Genomic DNA, 17,978 nt, shown 5'->3' on the forward strand with positions numbered 1-17,978 from the left:
TGTGTTTCTGATAGCCACATCCTGAGGTGTGCAGTGGATCCCGCTGCCTCCACCGTGGCACGGGGTGCGAGCCAAGAGCACTAATGATTTAAGGTAATGTGATTTTCATCCTGAGCCATCGTGTGTTCCCTGCTGGCTCAGATAATTTAGAAAGGAGTAAGCTGTTGCCTGATGGGTTTGCACATTGTTGTGTTGCTTGTATTATGTGCTTCCCCTGCTCTCTGGAAGTATTACTCCTTGCATGGGCCTTTAATGGATGCGTGGACTGGCCTGTCTGTCCTGCTGCTGACCTCAAGGGCTAAAACACCTGGTGATTTTGCTGGAAGCAGAAGTAGGTCATTGCTGAGAATGACTGCATGCGCACCCCCTTGGCCTAAAATTCAGGTCATAGATCTTGTAATTGAAGTGAAGTTTATGAACTCCTGTTCAACCCTGGAGTCCCTTTGACGTGGGGAACACACAGGTCTGATTCCTTGAGGTGGATCTTCAGTTGGCGCTTCATGGTGTCTCCTGAGAACATAGTCTCTCGAGTTTATGAAATAAATCACACATTTTTTAATAGTGGCTCAAAAAAACCCCACTGCATCAAGCTTATGTTTAGTAAAGTAGCGTTTTAAAATGAAAAGTTAAAAAGGGAACTCCTAAACAGACAAGTCGGTATCTGAGGAGGAAAAGACCAGGAAAAGTGATGGATATGCGTGGGACTCTTAACAAAGGATGAACAGTCCAACAAACACTAAGGATTTGTGGACAAAATAATAAAAATGCCTTTAAAAAAAAAAATTGTTTCAAAGCAGTTAGCCCATCAAAAGAGAGAGACGTGACTTGGACAGGCTATCAGGCAGTTCGGGTACCTAACTACAGCTATGGAGTATTGAAAACAAAATTTAGAGAAAAGCATTTTTGAGTAGTAATTTGTTTGAACAAAATATTTAGCTAGCAGTCTGAAGCGGTAAACACATTGACAGACTGCGCTTGTGGTAATTCATGATCAGAAAAAAAAGGCTCAGTTCACTAAATAAATCTCCAGAAATGGTTACTTATAGGTTGTTTATCAGATCTCCCTGACGCTCTCTTGGCTTAATGGAGGGAATAGCTGAAATAGTTCTCCTGTTTCAGCACTGTTTAGTTTTTCGGTTTCTGTTACCGGTGGCTTATGTAAAAGGCAGAGAAGAAGTGGGACAGGGTTGTAAAATGTGGTATTCTCTCTTGAGAATGTTTTGGGAATGACAGAGGGAATATTGCCTGGGAAAAAGTACTGTCCTTTAAAAAATCAATGGGAAATAATAGACTAATTCTTATTAGGGACAGTTTAGCGGAATCCCAGATAGAATAAAGAGTGAAATCCAGATTTTCCAATACTCAGGGCAGCTGCCAATCTTGAGATAATCATCTTCAAGAGGTAATCCTGTGAAGTTTTCAGCTGGCAAGGTGTCATTTTGTAGCTGCCTTGTTTAAGGGAGGGAAGGGCCATGAAATACTAAAAACACTGCTCCCTGCCAAACCAGATGCAACTGAGACCTGTGATCCAGTCTGGAACGCATTGACTCCTGGTGAACTTGAAACATTGCCCAAAATCAAGAGTTTTTAAACACAACTGTTTCCTCCTTTGCTGTTAGAAAGCATGCGGGTGCTCTCTGCATGAGGGCAGTCATTTGGGTACAAAATACCCAGACAAACTTATCCGGAATATAAACAGGGGCAGGTGGAAAGCGCAGCAGTGTCGGAGCCAGGTGCGGCAGAGGAAAGGGGCTCAAGCTGAGCTTTGAAAGCGTCTCCACTCTTGCCCAGGAAGTAGAAACTGAATCTGTCCCTGTCCGCCTGCACTCCCGGCTGCACTGGATCCTCCCCTTGGCAGTTTCTCTCCCTGGTCCTGCCCACCCCTTCACTCTCGCATATAGGACCCTCTGTGAGACGCTTTTCCTTCACAAACATCCCGTCCTAGGCAGCTGTCCTTCCTCTTGTGCATACCCGGGAGCCCTGAACGTCCGATCCGACATGGGTAAGAGATCCAGCCTGTGGATCCAGCTGGGATCTGCTGCTTTTGGTTACAGTTCTGCACTGTGAAACGCATTAAGCAGGGGCCAGTGGGTTCGTTAGCGTGGTGGACTGGTAAGGAGAGGCGTGGGGCTGAAGTTCAGCGTTTCCTCTGACTATTAAAAGGTTTACTTCAAGTTATTGAAAACCCCTGTGGTTTTAAATGAGTAGTTTTAATGCTATCAGTAAATGCTTTTTATGCTATCATTAAATGTCTTTTCTAGTACTTCGGCATTTAGAAACTGAAATGAGCATTTGGATTTTCTGTTGTGGTTGATGTGAATGTAAATGCTGCTTAAGAAGATCGCTGGGGAACTGAGGAATTTAACTTTTTGCTTACATTTTTGTGATAGACCATGTAATTTGTATGGACTTTCAGTTTTGAATCCAGGGCCAGGAAATAGAGGGAGGGGACTAAAATAGATGGAAGCTGTTTTGCATGTGAATGTATTATAGTGTAATTTGCAAGGGGGACACTGTTACATTGTGATTTCACAGAACAGTGTAAGGTTGCAGACCTTAGTAAAAAAAGCCCTTATTACGCAGACAAAAACAACGATTCTGACTCAGCAGAAGTGTCTGGTCTGGTTTATCTGCCTAGGGTGAATGTTTATCTTTGCGTGCTTTTATAAGTACTAATACTACAAAATAAATGACGTTTGGTTTGCTTTGCTTTCTAGCAAACTGTAGGTTTCGTTTTGTAACCTGTGATAACAACAGTTTTGTCTCAACGGTCGTGGCAGTCTTCAAGAAGTCAGGCTTGGCAGTGTAGAAAGAGTAAGTTAAATACTGCACCAAAAAACTTGAAGTAGCATGATAGTGATTGATTGGTCACAAGGTTTGGAAAAGTATGCTCTTGGCAGTGTAGAAGATCAAGTCTTAGGCTGCTCTTCAAAAATTGAACAGATCATTAACGTCTGCTTGCATAATTTGTTGCTTGGAAAAAGACTTTATTTCAGAAAGAATGTGCTGCTTCTGTCTCTTATTCTGTAAGGCCTGTGTCTTGTCAGGTGTATGGTATAGCTGATACACAATTTTTTTTTTCCCATTTGTGCGTTTATTTCAGCAGTTTAGCGTAATCATACCATAAACCAGATTTGCCTACCTTCATTTTTGAATATGTGAGTGTTTAAGCCATGCATCCATCTTAACTTCAGAGGACTTTCTGTTTACTTAGGCTCTACAAAAAGCCCAGCTTGGTCTAGACTTATTACATGTAACTTTCAGTTCTCAACAGAGGCAACTAATTTATTGCCACATTTCTCCTAAACTCCCTTTATAAAGAGTCTCAGGCACCTTCATAGTTTCTCTTAAGTGGCTGAAGTGCTCTGCTGCCATAAAATACACAAATAAAAAGACAATGTCTTTCCTGCTCCTTTCCATTATTTCACTCTGTTAAACCCAAACTACCAAAGAATACTTGTTTTGTGTTAATTGTTACTGAATTTACTATGAAACTGCACTTCATCAGGTGGGATATTTTTTTAGAATGCTACTACCCATTGTTGTAAATCTATAAACCTCGTTATCCACACTACTGGTGACTCCAGGTTAATCTGCATATAGTCTGCTCGTGCTGCAGCTTGCACAGAGGCTTTGCATATCACTTCAGAACTTAACGAACTGATTAGGTAAGTATAAATAGATCGGCCTTTTATAAAAAAAAAAAAAAAAAAAGAAGCTACTTTCAAAAGTTTTTAATGAAACTATCTCCTAAATCTTGCTTATAAAATGCTTTGTGGTGTTTGTTGTCCTTCGGGATGATCTGCATTTCCCGATATTTCTCTGCCCTGAGGAGCTTGGTATTTCTCAAGACTTCACAGCCCTTGAACAGGCAGAGGGGCATCTTTATCTGCTGCCTGACGAAGGAAGCGCTTGTGCTCGGAGGCGCAGAGCAGCACAGTGCATTGGCTCCCCCAGTAACAGCGGCAAATGAACCCAGAGGTGTCGGGATTGTTTTTCTGTGCTGTGACTGCTAGGCTGGCAGATGCAGTCATCGGTCCTGGACCTTGCACAGGACTTACTTGGCACTGTGGTACAGCTCGGTGCTCAAAAAAATGAGGGAAATGAAATGTTTTGTTCTTCGCTGCCACCTGAAAGTGTGTGGTGTTTTTGCCACCATCAGAGAAGCTCTTTTAACATTTATGACATTGAGAACTGCCTCCTTTTTTGTCTGAAACTTACTGAGTGGATGGAAAGCTGCAGGGAGTCCCTTACTATGCTTTATGTGGGAAATGATGGCTTATATATTTTCAGCTGTTGTAAGTGTAGCAAAATATCCCCAAACCTTGTTGTTGATTTGCATGGAGTTTTCCAGAGTGACCTGTGGATCATTATTGGTGGCTTATGAAGGACTGGACACTTGCCTTTGGTTTGCTGTCCCTCCTGTTCTCTAGAAAGAGGAACAGGACAGATGGAAAGAGATGAAAAAATTTAGAGCAAAAGGAAACTAGACTGGATTCCTCCATTCCCTTTGCTCTCCACAAGAGAGAATTGCTGTAGATAGTGATAACAAAAGGAACAGTGATATTTTTATCAGCTCTTGGTGTATATATACAAATAACTGCATCAGAGTAAGCAGGAGTGGAGCTTATTGTAACTTCATTTGTGAAAAAAGGAAAATTGTACACTGAAGCACTTAAAGCTAAAGGCGTATGTTCTTCCCATTCAGCTCACACATGAGCTATTTGTAGTAGAGAAATGTTCTTTCATTTAGAAAGACAAGGAAGGTGAACTTTGTGGCTGGGAAGCTACCCAGAAGAGAATTTGCCTGTAAAGGTGCAACATGCACTGCAGAAAAAAAATCTCAATGCTTTTGTCCTTGCTGGAGTTTGCAAACCACATGTATGTGATATACTGTCCCACTTCCTGGTATTCAAAACACTCGGTCAGCTGCCAGATTAACGGGGGATCTGGAACCTAACAAGGAATATTAACATGTTTAACCATGGATTATTAACATAGCAATATAAATATTGTTGTTAACATGTTGCTACAAGACGGTACAAATCACAGCTTCATGAGGAAATCCTCATTTTGTATTCACAAATGAGCTTGGCATCGTATAACACGGAGAGGCTTGCGTCATCCACAGATATCTGCAGGCAGTTAGATACAATGGTTCCGAATAAAAGGGTGTTTGAACAAGATCAGAGGGAAAGGAGTAAAAACCGTGTATGAGAACAAGGAAGATAAAACGTTCATCATCTTGCTGTATGTTTTCTCTGGAAAACAATTTGGCACAAATAATCTTTTTCTCAAAGTAATCTGCAGAAAACTACATTTGCAATGCTAATTAAGCTGTGGTCTAATGCATACTGAGTTCCTGCTAATTTAGGTGATTGAGAAAATTGGAATAAAGTTTAAATTATGGCTTAGACATAAATGGAACAAAGCAAACTTCATATTTTGTGTTTTCAGATAAAAATGTTTCACAAGGAATGTGAAATTAAACGTAAAGTACTAAATTAGTCTTTTTGAGAAGATGCTGGCTATGAAGTTGGGAGCCTCCGCATGCAGCAAGTGGATTGCTTGAAGCATTTTGCCTTCGGAGAAAGGCTCCGTAATTAAATGGGCACTGGAGCTGTCACTGCCTCTGGATCTGAAATCTTAGATCTGTGGCATTCTGAAATAAACTGTTGCTATAAATTTCTCATTTTAAATATCAGAGAATGGCAAATAATTAGCTGGTTTGCTTATTTTTATTATAGACACTTGAGGTACAGAGGGAGGCAACTATACTGTGGTTTTGCTTCTGTCAACATGCATTGCACTTCATGTCATGTTGAAAAAATACGCTGGCATCCTGCTGCACAGCACTTGTATATTTTTGTGTTTTAAACAGCTGATGATATACTAGTTCCATTTCGGAATGGAGCACAAGCTTCCTGCATTGTGTTCAGCAGGCCTGCAGCTCCCTGGCTCTAGAAAAGTAGAGATTTATATGCGTCAGTTAAGCTTATAAACTTGCAATGTGTTGTAACTACCCCTTAAAGGAATATTTTCTCAATATTTTCTTAATTCTAGCCAACAATTTATTGATTCAGTCCTGAGCATGTAGGTTCTGTTGACTATGTTAGAGTAGAAATCATGGTGTATGAGGCTGTTTTAATGTAATTTTTACTTGGGTGTTGATTAGGATCCAAACAGATACAAAGGGAGCTAAGACAATTTTTAGAAGTAAGCTGAAATGGTTGTAAATATTACAGGTTTGCAGTGGGCAGTGCTTTAAGGCTGCTGAGGATCAAGCCGTTAATTCTGTAAGATCCTAATATAGGAGCCCTGTCTTTTTGGCAGGGAACTCCTCACTTTGCAGGCAGAGAAGCTGTAGATGACAGCCGCTGCGGTTGCTGTCCCCGTTGAAATGTTGAGGGTTTGTGCGTAGAGACCCCCAGATGTGTCGGGTGGTTTTGACTCCCGGTACAGAAGAACGTTGCTTCTCAGTCTTCTGCCTTCTGCAAAATGGCACGTTTCTCCTAGTGCAGAGCCTAGCCTCAAGCCAGACGTGGTCCTTCTGCTTCTGTGGGGTTCTCTTCTCTGGAGGACATTTGGATTCCCTTTCTAGCTTCTTAAAACCATAGTTTCCCCACTCAGTTGTCTGATTCGTGATGTAGTTGCTGTGCGGGAAGTGGTGAACGAGGAACGCCAGTCCAGAGAGGTTTCTGGCAGCTCCAACCGTGGTGTGAAAGCAGAGGTGGGGAGCTGAGTTTTTAATAGAGAGAAGGTGGGATGGTTCATAATTTCCCTTCCTCTTGTCCTTTCTGGACACCTGCAGTATCACCTCTTCTCCGGGCTGTAAATCCTTAAAAATAACCACTTCTTCAACATTTATATGCAGAGAAAGACTGGAGGCTTTCCAGTAATAATAAAATGAGTTGTTCAAATTGGGCAATCTGTCTACTTACTCATCTGGCAGTGATTCAGCAGCTCTCTGTAAAACATTTAACAAAATTTTCTTAAATGCCAGACCCTTGTCATATATGAATGTGCTTTAAAATTGTGAGGCTGAACTCCTTGAAATGAAGACCCCAGTTTCCCATCACTTTTGAGTGTGGAGTGTCACATTGTGTACATTTTCAGAAACTCAAGTAACCCTAACGCTGACTGGAGTCAGTGAGACTTACAGGTGTTTGGCAATGTAAGAATTGGATCTAAGATTTGTCAATTTCTGAATGTGACACCAATGTTCTTTTAGAGATATGCTTTAAAATAATTTGGAGATTAAAATAACTTCTTTTTTTTCCCTTCTAATCAGCAAAATGCGGAGCATGTGGTCCAGGATATGCAACTCCTCTGGATGCCATGAAAGGCAAGTACTGTAACATCTTTCCTAAATCCAGGCCATCAGTAAAGGAATTGTTTTCAGATTAGGGGAAGACTAGGTAGATGCCTTCCAGAGTGGCTCACTAATTAGCAAGGCCAAGAAGAATTTAAATGTCAGATTTCACTTCATTTTGTACCTGATTTTGGGCAAAGCATGTAAGCTCTGTTAGCATGATTCACTAAATCATAGCACTAAACCCAAGGTGGGTCGGGGTTTAGATGTGTGCATGGCTATAGGACACTATAGCTTTCAGAGTATTGGGAGCAAGTATTTAACCTAAAAATAAAAGTTTTGTTGATGTTTTTTGGATGGAGACCTTTATAGATGCCCTGAGACTCTTCCATAAAAACAAGTGACTGTCTAGGGCAGAAGGGGAAAATAGGAGAAAGGGCCGTAGGGTATTTGGTGTGATGTAGTTTAACAGCAAGCTCCTCATCTGCTTGTAGCTGTACAAAAGTTATGTTCTGCTCTTCCCAGAAGTGTCTGGCTAAATCCCGAAATGCACTAAAGCCCTTGAGGCATTTTGCTGTAGCTTTTAATAGCGTCTGAATTTCATCTTGAGTCCTTTGATATATTTTAAAAGCCTTAATTTTCTAGATTGTAATAAGTAGGCTTTTGGCATAGGTAGACTGAAATCCAGGCCCTGGCACCAGGGAATCATCGCTTGTGTGATGGAGACAGGAGAGGCTTGACATGGCCTTGCAGGTGGGAAGGTGGTCTCCACCACTGTCCTTTTTCAGGAAAATAATTGCATCCCCAGAGCCTCTTACATTAGGAAGGCAAGGGAGTGGAAGGGCCCCACAGCTGAGTAAGCACTTATTCTTGGCCGTTTCCGGCTGCTCAGACTACATACTACTAGTGTTTCTCCATCAAATAGAAATATTGAGGTTCAGCTTTCTAGGAAGAATCAAAATTTTGAGATAGAGAGATTAAATCCAGAGAAGATTCTCTTAAAGTTGACCATAGCTTTTTGTAAAATTGGTTTATTGTGACACATTAAACAAGACTTTTGCTTTGAAAGGTCCCCGGGAGGAGATTGTGTATCTGCCCTGTATCTACAGAAACACTGGGATAGAGAAGCCTGACTACCTGGCCACTGTGGACGTTGACCCCAAGTCTCCGCACTATTGTCAGGTACCTGTGTGTAGAATGGCTCCAGTGCTCTGTTTCCTAGGGTGGTGAATATTGGGGTTCACAGAATCATTTTCAAGTAGATAGTTGTGTTGAGAACCAGTCAAATCCTCTGGTGTTTTTCTTACTGGGTTACTCAAAGCTAACATTTATCTTGTTGGTCTCAAGACGCTTTCAGAGCGTTTTTGTGCTTAGTATTTTAATAGTTCTTTTTATAACACCATTACTGATCTATACTGAGCATGAGTATTAAGCTCAAGAAGGTGGCAATTTCCTTGTAGTATAGACAGACTTTATGAAGTTGGATGTCTGATACCCTGGGAAATTCTACACATTAGGCATTATAAATGTAATCCATTTACTGCATAAATGGAAAGCTGTGTGTAGGTAGATACCAATATACCAGATCCAAAATATTGGTAAAACTGACTAAGCTCCTCAGTTTGTTACTGCAAATAGTGTACACTAAACTGCATTTAAACATGCAGTGCTTGTGTGACTCAAATTACTGAAGACACTTTGGACTCTGATCTCTGTGTGTTTAAGGAGCAGCACATCTGGTTTGATAACAAAAATTTTGATAATTTGTTCTTATTTTTTTTATAGCTACTGCTTAGAGTTTTATTGTGGAGGAGTAGAGGACACAAATCTCCTAAAACTTTGACAAAACTTAGCTGCAGTCTTTCAAATTTTCTTAGTTATACAGTGGAAAAGTAAAAATCAGAAGCAGGAGTGCAAATTAACGTGACAGTTTGGTACAGTCAGTCCCAGCTGTAATTAAGTAAATCTTATACAGTCAGAGTCTTGCAGCACATGAGCAAATGGTGGTTTTTTTTCTGTTAGTTTTTTCCATATCATTATTGTGTGTCTCCTTATTTAGATAAGAGTCTTTTTGGGGTTAATGGAATAGCATACAACATTTAACAAATGCCATGCAATCCTGATGTCCAACCTTCTTCTCCCATTTTACAGCTTCAGCTCTGCATACCTCAGGCTGAATGTGCTTCCTGAATAACAAATAGCAGTTTCCTTCTGCTCTTTATTAATTTATGCTTTGACATAAAGACCCATTTCTTTGCCTAGGGGAAAACTTACACCAGACTGAATCTTAAGTCTGTCTCTTGACTTTGTAGGTGATCCATCGCCTGCCCATGCCGAATCTTAAGGATGAGCTCCATCATTCAGGGTGGAATGCCTGCAGCAGCTGCTTTGGGGATGCCACAAAGAAAAGAAATTGCCTGATTCTACCAAGTCTGATCTCTTCTCGAATTTATGTGGTGGATGTGGGAACAGACTCACGAGCTCCTAGAATCCATAAGGTATATTTAGGTGACTTTAAGATGGGGTTTTATTTCTTATTTGACCAAGAGATGGTGATATTAGGGATTCCAACTTCAAATTAGAATAGGAGAGCCAGAATTGCTACGCAAATTTTTGTCAAGCATTAGGCACTTGGGGGTGTTTTGAAACTCCTACAGTTTATTGATAAACTACACCAAAAAAATCTTGCACTAAAGAAGTGTGAGTAAATGTGGTATCAAACACTGAAAAATTAGGAAGTTCCAGAATTTAGCCTGCCTCTGCAGTATGAATTTCAATTAAAGTAGTTGCACACTGTGTTATTGGTTTTGACTACAAGATGATGAGGCAAACTCCTACATGACACATTCAGCTGAGCATATGTAGATTGTATGTTTTTTAGAGATGAGTTCAAATTTGATTGGATTTTCACTGAGCAAAACCAGATCTCTTCTGTAAAGGACACCTCTTCCTTGATTTGTAATCCTTGGTTCCTCAATATGCAATATGTAGATTTTTTTAAAAAGAAAAAATAAAGAAAATGTTTTAATATAGGGAAATAAACATTTTTCTAAATCCTTGTTCATGAAAACAATTGGAATTTTCCCAAAAGAAAATTTCCACTGCAATAGAATTAATTTGGCAGAGATACAGATATTGGCATAGATACAGGTTTGGATATAGACTTAAACTTTTCCATGTCTGACTGTTTAGATTCTTGTTACAGTCAGTGAAAAAGGATAGGCATTGCTGGAGTCAGATTTGTCTAACCTGGCTTAGAAAACTGTTTTAGGGTAAAGGAATTGTGTCTTGAAGTGTTTGTTTCTTTTCACTGACTATAAAGTAAGCATAGAGGATTAGCTCAGATGTAAATACACATACTGTCAGCGTCTATACTTGGTCAGATGAATCGTGCAGCAACGTGTGGAACTTCAGTACAGAGATCCAGGTTTGGCAGAGACAAATTTAGTTATAAAAAATACAGTTTGAAGACAGGTCATAACATGGAATGTAAGGAAACTTTAAAGTGTTTTTTTGTCCCACCCCACTTGCAAATACTCCCATTCAGTCTTTCAGTTTTGAGTTCTGTAGAGCCTTGCCAGCCTTTAACTATCAATGCGGTGGAATAAAACCCCCAAAGGTCTCTTCTTGTACAGTGAATTTTGTTTCACACTGAGTCTCTGGCAAGCCTCTAAGATTTCCATCCCCCCCCGCCTCTGAACTGCTAGAATTCCAGTGAGAGCTGATGTCTGAATATTGCACAAGTGGTATTTCTGCTGCTGATACTAATTAAAACAAACGCAGATGTCAGTGTCTCACTGATGCACAAATTAGACTGATTCTGACCATTCAGCTCTTGCTGTTTATATTTTTGAGAAGAGCAGGTAAGTGTCATGGTTGGTACTGTGTAACTGGGCAGAGTAGAAAGCAGCAGGTGACAGGTACTCAAAAAACACAATAGTGAAAGAACCAGTCACCCTCACACATACTCCATTCACGCTCCTTCCTCACTCTTTGAAACTTAATCTGTTAAGGGTGGAACTGGTATTCTCTTGTGATCTCAGTGAAGGTGACTGTGTGTACTCATTTTAGATTGTTGAGCCAGTGGAGTTATTCTGGAAGTGTAACGTGGCTAATCCTCACACCTCTCACTGTCTGGGCAGCGGTGACATCTTAATCAGCTGTTTGGGAGACCCTGCTGGCAATGGAAAAGGTATTAATTCCCTTCATTACTCTAGAAAAGTACTCGTGCCGTAGAAGTATCACACTCCCAAAGTACAGGTGGCTGTTGCCAACCTAAATCCTCATCGTCTAATGAAAATTAAGCCTCTCCAGCTATTTGAGATTGCATTTCCTATTTAAAACTTTTGAAGGATTCTTGTATATAAATTTTGTTACCTATTCAGATGTAAACCACCTGACATCTAAGAGAAATACTAGCTATTAGAAGAAATATACTTCAGATGGTAAGTGGGGAGCCCTGCTCCTTTTCACAGGGTCTTTGTCTTCTGGACTGCGGGCAAGCATGCCCTCGAAGACATGTGTATTACGTACGTCATTCAAGGATACTGGTGGCAAGCAAAGAAAATCAGGGGTGACTCCTCCAGCATCTTCTCTAAGATATCCCTTAATTGAAATGTACTCTAGGAGGGCTATCGGATATATTGGAATGACTTGAGTAGAAGAAGAGCAAACTGAAGCTTAAAAAATTAATTACAATGTGATAAAGTTCTTTAAAAATCCACCTTTCATTTGCTTTAGGCCACAAAAGCAAAACCAACAGAATCACAGAATTTTCCTTAAGCATAGGGTTGCATTTTACAGCATGTTTAGAAAATAGTCATTTAAATATTAATATATTATTTAACTTAGTTAAAGCTGTGGATCTGTGTGAGTGTCTTCAAACAATTTTCTTTGGTTTTTGTTTCAGGTGGCTTTATTTTGCTGGACGGAGAGACCTTTGAAGTGAAAGGAAATTGGGAGAATGGGGAAAAGGTACCCTCCCTGGGTTATGACTTCTGGTATCAGCCACGACATAATGTCATGATGAGCACGGAATGGGGAACCCCAAAAGCCTTGGCAGATGGGTTTAACCCAGCTGATATAGAGAGAGGTGAGGGAGCATTTGTTTAAACTCTCAAAAGTAAAACTTAACTCTTTGCTAAAATAGTCTCTTCTGTGCTTATCTTTGTCTGACCTTGTCCGTTAGGGCATTATGGCTGCCACATTAATGTGTGGGACTGGAGCACTCGCACCTACATTCAGGCAATCGACTTAGGGAAAGGCTCCATACCTTTGGAAATTCGATTCCTCCACAATCCAGCTGCTGCAGAAGGGTTTGTTGGATGTGCTCTGAGTAGTGCAGTGCATCGGTTCTACAAGACAGAGGTAGGTAATGAAAGCAGGGGCAAGCACAGAAGCTCAAACCTAGTTGTTTCAGAAATTCACTGATCACACAGCAAATAGTAGAATTCAGATTAAATAATACGGCTCCTAATTCTAGTCTAATTCTAACCGAGCTGTAACGTTGTGTCAGAGAACAAACCTCCTAATGACAGCATGCATACAAGCCACTGCCGTGGCTTTATGAAGCTACTGTGTAGTCCCTCATCTCTGAGCAGTGGCAGCTGGTAGGCATTCTGAGGTTCTCTGCAGCCGTATTGCTGATGTCCAGCATACAAATCTCTTAACAGCCTGATCCTGAAAGGAAGCAGGACTTAAGAGATCATGGTGCTGATCTGTCAGCCCCACTTCCAATTGTCATGCCCTCCATGATGATGAGTCTATCAATGTAATCACAATTAATGAAAATCTGAAAGAGGGGAAGGTCTTTCCAATGATGGGAGCATTAGCGATCACTTGAACAGGAGGCAATCTAATGAATGCTTGCACTGAGGAAGGCACTGCAGCATTAGCTCAATGGCTTGCTTTCTGGCCTGCAAGCTGGTCAACAAACATAGAAAAATAAAATCACAGAATCATTTAGGTTGGAAAAGACCTTTAAGATCATCCAGTCCAACCATTAATATAGCACTGGCAAGACCACCATTAAAACATGTCCCTAAGTGTCACATCTGCACATCTTTTAACATGTATCAATTGGACAGCTAATCAGAACATGCAGAACTTGTCACCGGTGTCAGTGTGTGCTGCCTGCTGCTCAGCCGGTGTTTGGAAGTGTAGGGGAGATCAGAAGGTAGAGAAGGGAGGGAGAGCAGTGGGGTCATTGACAGGGGAGTAGAGCTGCTGCCATTTTAGAGGGCAAGCTGGAGACGGACAGGACACCTGCTACTGTTACAGCAATTGGTTTGAGATGATGTTGCATAGTATAATCATTAACGTTCTCCCTGGCAGTATAGTTACCATCCTCACCCCTTGGTAACACTTATTTGCAGTGTGCATATCAGCTCTGTACCAGGCCCTGTTAAATAAATAGCACTATTTGCTTCTCCTCCCTCTGTCACACATAGCTGAGCCCTCTTGGCTAACATATTGGCAGTAATAAGGCTGTGTTCTCTCCTGTTCCTTCTGCAGAAAGGAGACTGGGCAGCAGAGAAGGTGATTGAAGTACCCAGCAAGAAGGTGCAAGGATGGCTTCTCCCTGACATGCCTGGTTAGTGTGAGCATGCTTGGAAAATAAATGGGGTGTTGTCTTCAGTTCCCTGGTACAGTGTAAGCTTTTTGCAAAATCTTATCCTTAAATGGCAAACACTTCCCTGGTAAAATACTAAATTTCTGTTTGGGTTCTTTGTGTAACACTTCTGATTAGCCTTTGCTTATGAGCTACCTGGTAGGAGGTTGCCAGGCCTCTGCTCCCACACTGCTCAGTGCACAAGGTCAGTTTCTCTAGAAAAAATACTTGGAGTTTGGGTCTTTCAGCATGAGCTCACAGTATTCAGGAGCGCTCCTGGGAATGCTGGTAGAGCCTGAACCTCCTCTGAGTAGGTACTGGGCTTCCAAGGTTCATTGTGTTTGTTCAACCCATATCTTAACTTATTTTTCTGAGGCTACTGTGACTGGAATTTTGAAAGATAACAGGCTTGCGGTCTTGTTTGTTGCTGATTCTGTCCTTTTCCTGAGTTTGCTGCTGAATATTTTCTTGAAGGTCTTATTACGGATATCCTCATCTCGCTGGATGACAGGTTCCTGTACTTCAGCAACTGGCTGCACGGAGACATCCGCCAGTACGACATCTCTGACACCCGCAAGCCCAGGCTGGTGGGGCAGGTAAGCCACCATCAGAAAAGCTGTCATGTGCAAGGGCAGTATGGTCTGCTTATTTCTTTCCTTTTTAAAAGGAGAAAATGACAATTTACTTTTGCTTGAGAATTGTGGCTATATTGCTTGCATGTTCCTTCAACAGCCGATGCCTGTCCTCACACATTCCCCTGGTTACAGGTGTTTCTGGGAGGCAGCATCACAAAAGGTGGACCTGTAACTGTTGTGGAAGACAAGGAATTGCAGTGTCAGCCAGAGCCACTTGTGATAAAAGTAAGTTTTCCTAACGTGCATGTTGTCAGTGCTCTGCTAATTGTAATCAGTTTTAAAATATCCCTACACACCTCAGTCAAATGCACAACGTGTAAAGCTGCATCTGGGCTAGTTTGTGTCTTGGCTTACAGCCTGGGCAGGTATCACATTTCGAGGTAGTAAATCCTGGTAAATGTTCTGGGTCCCTGGTGGGATTGGACAAGCTGTTCACCTGTACTGAAGCCTGTGTAATTACAGCTTCCCTGCTGCTGTTAGCTAGTTAGTTTAAAGCTAAGGCAGTGCGCATTCATCACACTGCCAGCATTGCTTCTGATAATCTTTCAACAACTGAAACCAGCTCATTCTTCAGTGGGGTGTGTAGAGACTTTGATAGCACCTGGCATCATGGTAGAAAAATGAAAGAGTGCTAATTATCTCTGGTCATTATCAATGTGCATTAATATTATTACTGTCAAGGCAGCTACCTATGGAAAGTGTCAGGATGTATAAGAACGGAACACGGTCATGGCTAAGATCTGTTGGCCACTGAAGGCAGTTTCAGGAAGGTCCACGTACTCCTTTTCTTTGTAGTGCAAACTGTGACCTAGCTGCAGCATAGACGTGTTCTTATTTGCAGCTGCGTTACACCACCCACCTCTTGCTTGATTTTTGATGCTCCCATCCAAGTACAGCAACCTGAACCCTTCAGCCCTTTCTTCCTTGCGTTACTAGTTCTGTGAATTGAGTGGAACTCCTCTGAAATGGCTTCAAGGCTCCCTGTTAGTAAGGAATAAGACTCCAAATAAAAACTGGTCTCTCTCCACAGTAGGGGATTTGGTGTTACTGTGTCAAGGATTTCAGAGCGCTGGATGGTCCTCCAAGCAGCGGACCTGCCATGCTCTTCTGTTTCTCCTTGCTGTTGCATTTCTCTTGTTCACTCTCCATGGCAGCTTGTCTTGAGCACCTTGTTCTCTAATTTTAGGGGAAGAGGATACCAGGTGGACCTCAGATGATTCAGCTTAGTTTGGATGGGAAGAGATTATATGTCACCAGCTCTCTCTACAGTGGATGGGACAAGCAGTTCTACCCAGATCTTGTCAAGTAAGAAAACTTTGTGCAAGGCCATGGTGAAGATTTCTTTCTTAAATAGCAGTATGCATATACCAACTGGTGCACAGAGCAAAGTTCCCACACAGGGAGACTGAATCCAGTAACTTTTTGTAGACAGCCTACCAATCTAGATGTTTTTACCCCACGAGGCAGAATCCATCCCTTCTCATCAGGCACACAAAATTCGGGGTCTGCACGCCCTGGTTGTTGAAATTGTGATCTGTTTGGAAGTAGATAAGAACGGGAAGAAAGCAGTGAATGTGACCTAGCCTCCTGGAATCTGTAGTACTTCCAAACTGCCTTTGAGTGTATCAGCATGGCTTTCTATTTTTTGGAATTAAAGAAAGGAGATGATGATCTTCCAGGTGGCCACATGAGGGCATAGTGCAGTTTGCCTGTTTCTTTATAAGTAACAACTTTTCACTCATTCATGGCTAATTTGAGGTTGCAGATTTTGCTGAAGCCGTGTAACTCACTTTTGAGACCTGCTAAGGCCCATTTTTAATCTGGGATTCTTTCCATTTTATATTAAACAAAGACAAATCCTGCCCAAATATGGAAGAGAAGAGCAACCAGTATGAATCCTTTTCCAAATACCTGTTTTCTTGTCCCTTTTTCAGGGAAGGCTCTGTTATGCTGCAGATTGATGTGGATACTGAAAAAGGTGGATTGAAAGTGAATAAAAACTTCCTAGTGGATTTTGGGAAGGAACCTGATGGGCCTGTCCTAGCTCATGAGATTCGTTACCCTGGTGGAGACAGTACTTCTGATATCTGGATATAATTGTTGTCTGGAGCTGTTTGTTTTGTTGGGTTTTTTTCTCTTGCCCCCTCTCTCTCCTCTCTGCCCTCCACTTCCCTTTTATATAGGTGAATAGGGTCAGCTGGAACTTTGTATCTATATTTAGACTTCCATTAGGGTGAGCCACTGAAGCTCCACTTTCTTCTCATTCTAAGGCAGCCAAGTGAATCTCTCTGAAACATGATATACGCCTCATTTTCTCTACTCCTTTCCCTTTCATGAGGTCCTGTCTAATCACTGTTGGTTGTTGGTTTCAAGGCCAAGGTCGCCACTTCTTTAAGGACTGTTTGCCTTGCTTGATGCTACTTTGTCTTGCCACTGTTTGTTGGTGGAGGAGCATAAGAAGGATCCATTCCATGGGTTTATGCCAGAGCAAGTGTCCTGTCCCTGCAAAGCTTAATTTGCTCATAAAGTAATCAGTGCTTTACAGCAGACACAGCATAAAAATCATGCATATCTAATCTGAAGCCATGTGTTTCTGGAGCTGGGTTATATTTTAACATTTGTGCACTGATTTTATAAAAAAAAAAAAAAAAATTGTTCTTACTGTCGGGTGGAGCGGCATTTTTTTTTCTTTTTAGTATTTCAGCATTTTCTGTTTCAAAGAACATAAATGTAAGGTCATTTCAGAAAGTAACAATGTCATCTGTCTTAGGAATCCTTTGGTGAGGAATTTGTTTTCACTGAAACCACCTTTGTTCCCATTATTGCAAGCAAAGGTTATCTTCTGTTTTCTAAGACTGGAGAAAACTTTCCTGCACGCTTTGGCAAAGCCACGTAGTGCTAGCAGCAGGTGCCTTACAGGTGTCTTGCAACTTCTTGAACAGACAAGCACTTAACAAGTCCATCCTTTCTTCTGTTGCCAGTTCCCACTGCATCTCCCCTAAGCTGTTTCTTGGGTCTGATTCTCTTTTCTGCCTCTCTGGATCTGTTGCTCTCCCATCGGTGTCCATTGCCAGCCTCTGCCGTTTCCTGCTGAGCTTTAGCATTGCCAGTTGTAACGCTGGAATCGCATCAGCAATGCCGGAGGAGCAGTGTGTTAATGGGACTGCCCGCTGCAGCCTTTTGGCTACATGTTTTTCCGACTTTTACTGTGCTTCCACAGCAAAACCCTCATCTAGCTGACAGATCTTTATGATCAAGACTTCATTCTGTACATAGCTGCTTACTGTCTTGCCTAACGTATTTGGAACCAGGCTTTGAGAGTTCAATTTGTGTTTTTAATGTAGAGCAGCTGGACTGCTGCCACTTGGTTTCTTTGAAACCTGCGACATGCAGTTCTGTTAGGACCTCGTGAAGCCAGAAA

General features: G+C 41.6%; 1 protein-coding gene across 3 annotated transcripts; it reads left to right on the forward strand.

Annotated features, from left to right (window-relative positions):
- Positions 1-1,728: 1,728 nt before the first annotated feature.
- On the forward strand, positions 1,729-17,223 carry LOC119159218 (methanethiol oxidase-like). 3 transcript variants are annotated; one of them, XM_037411848.1, is made up of 12 exons: positions 1,729-2,002; positions 7,292-7,345; positions 8,382-8,494; positions 9,625-9,810; positions 11,384-11,504; positions 12,222-12,404; positions 12,501-12,679; positions 13,826-13,904; positions 14,397-14,518; positions 14,690-14,782; positions 15,744-15,862; positions 16,492-17,223. In XM_037411848.1, exons 1-12 carry the CDS (start codon positions 1,999-2,001, stop codon positions 16,652-16,654), a joined length of 1,416 nt encoding a protein of 471 aa, XP_037267745.1. In that variant the 5' UTR covers positions 1,729-1,998; the 3' UTR covers positions 16,655-17,223. The 3 variants fall into 3 exon arrangements, with proteins under 3 accessions (XP_037267745.1, XP_037267747.1, XP_037267746.1); XM_037411850.1 differs by lacking the exon at positions 1,729-2,002 and adding an exon at positions 2,090-2,112; XM_037411849.1 differs by lacking the exon at positions 1,729-2,002 and adding an exon at positions 2,720-2,814.
- The last annotated feature ends 755 nt before the right edge of the window (positions 17,224-17,978 follow it).

This window comes from Falco rusticolus, chromosome 19, assembly GCF_015220075.1.
Source record: "Falco rusticolus isolate bFalRus1 chromosome 19, bFalRus1.pri, whole genome shotgun sequence".
NCBI classification, from domain to species: Eukaryota; Metazoa; Chordata; class Aves; order Falconiformes; family Falconidae; genus Falco; species Falco rusticolus.

Coding starts and splice junctions, on each gene's coding strand:
- LOC119159218 (XM_037411848.1), top strand. Junction 7,346..8,381: donor TCCTCTGGATGCCATGAAAG/GCAAGTACTGTA, acceptor TTGCTTTGAAAG/GTCCCCGGGAGGAGATTGTG. Junction 14,783..15,743: donor CAGAGCCACTTGTGATAAAA/GTAAGTTTTCCT, acceptor CTCTAATTTTAG/GGGAAGAGGATACCAGGTGG.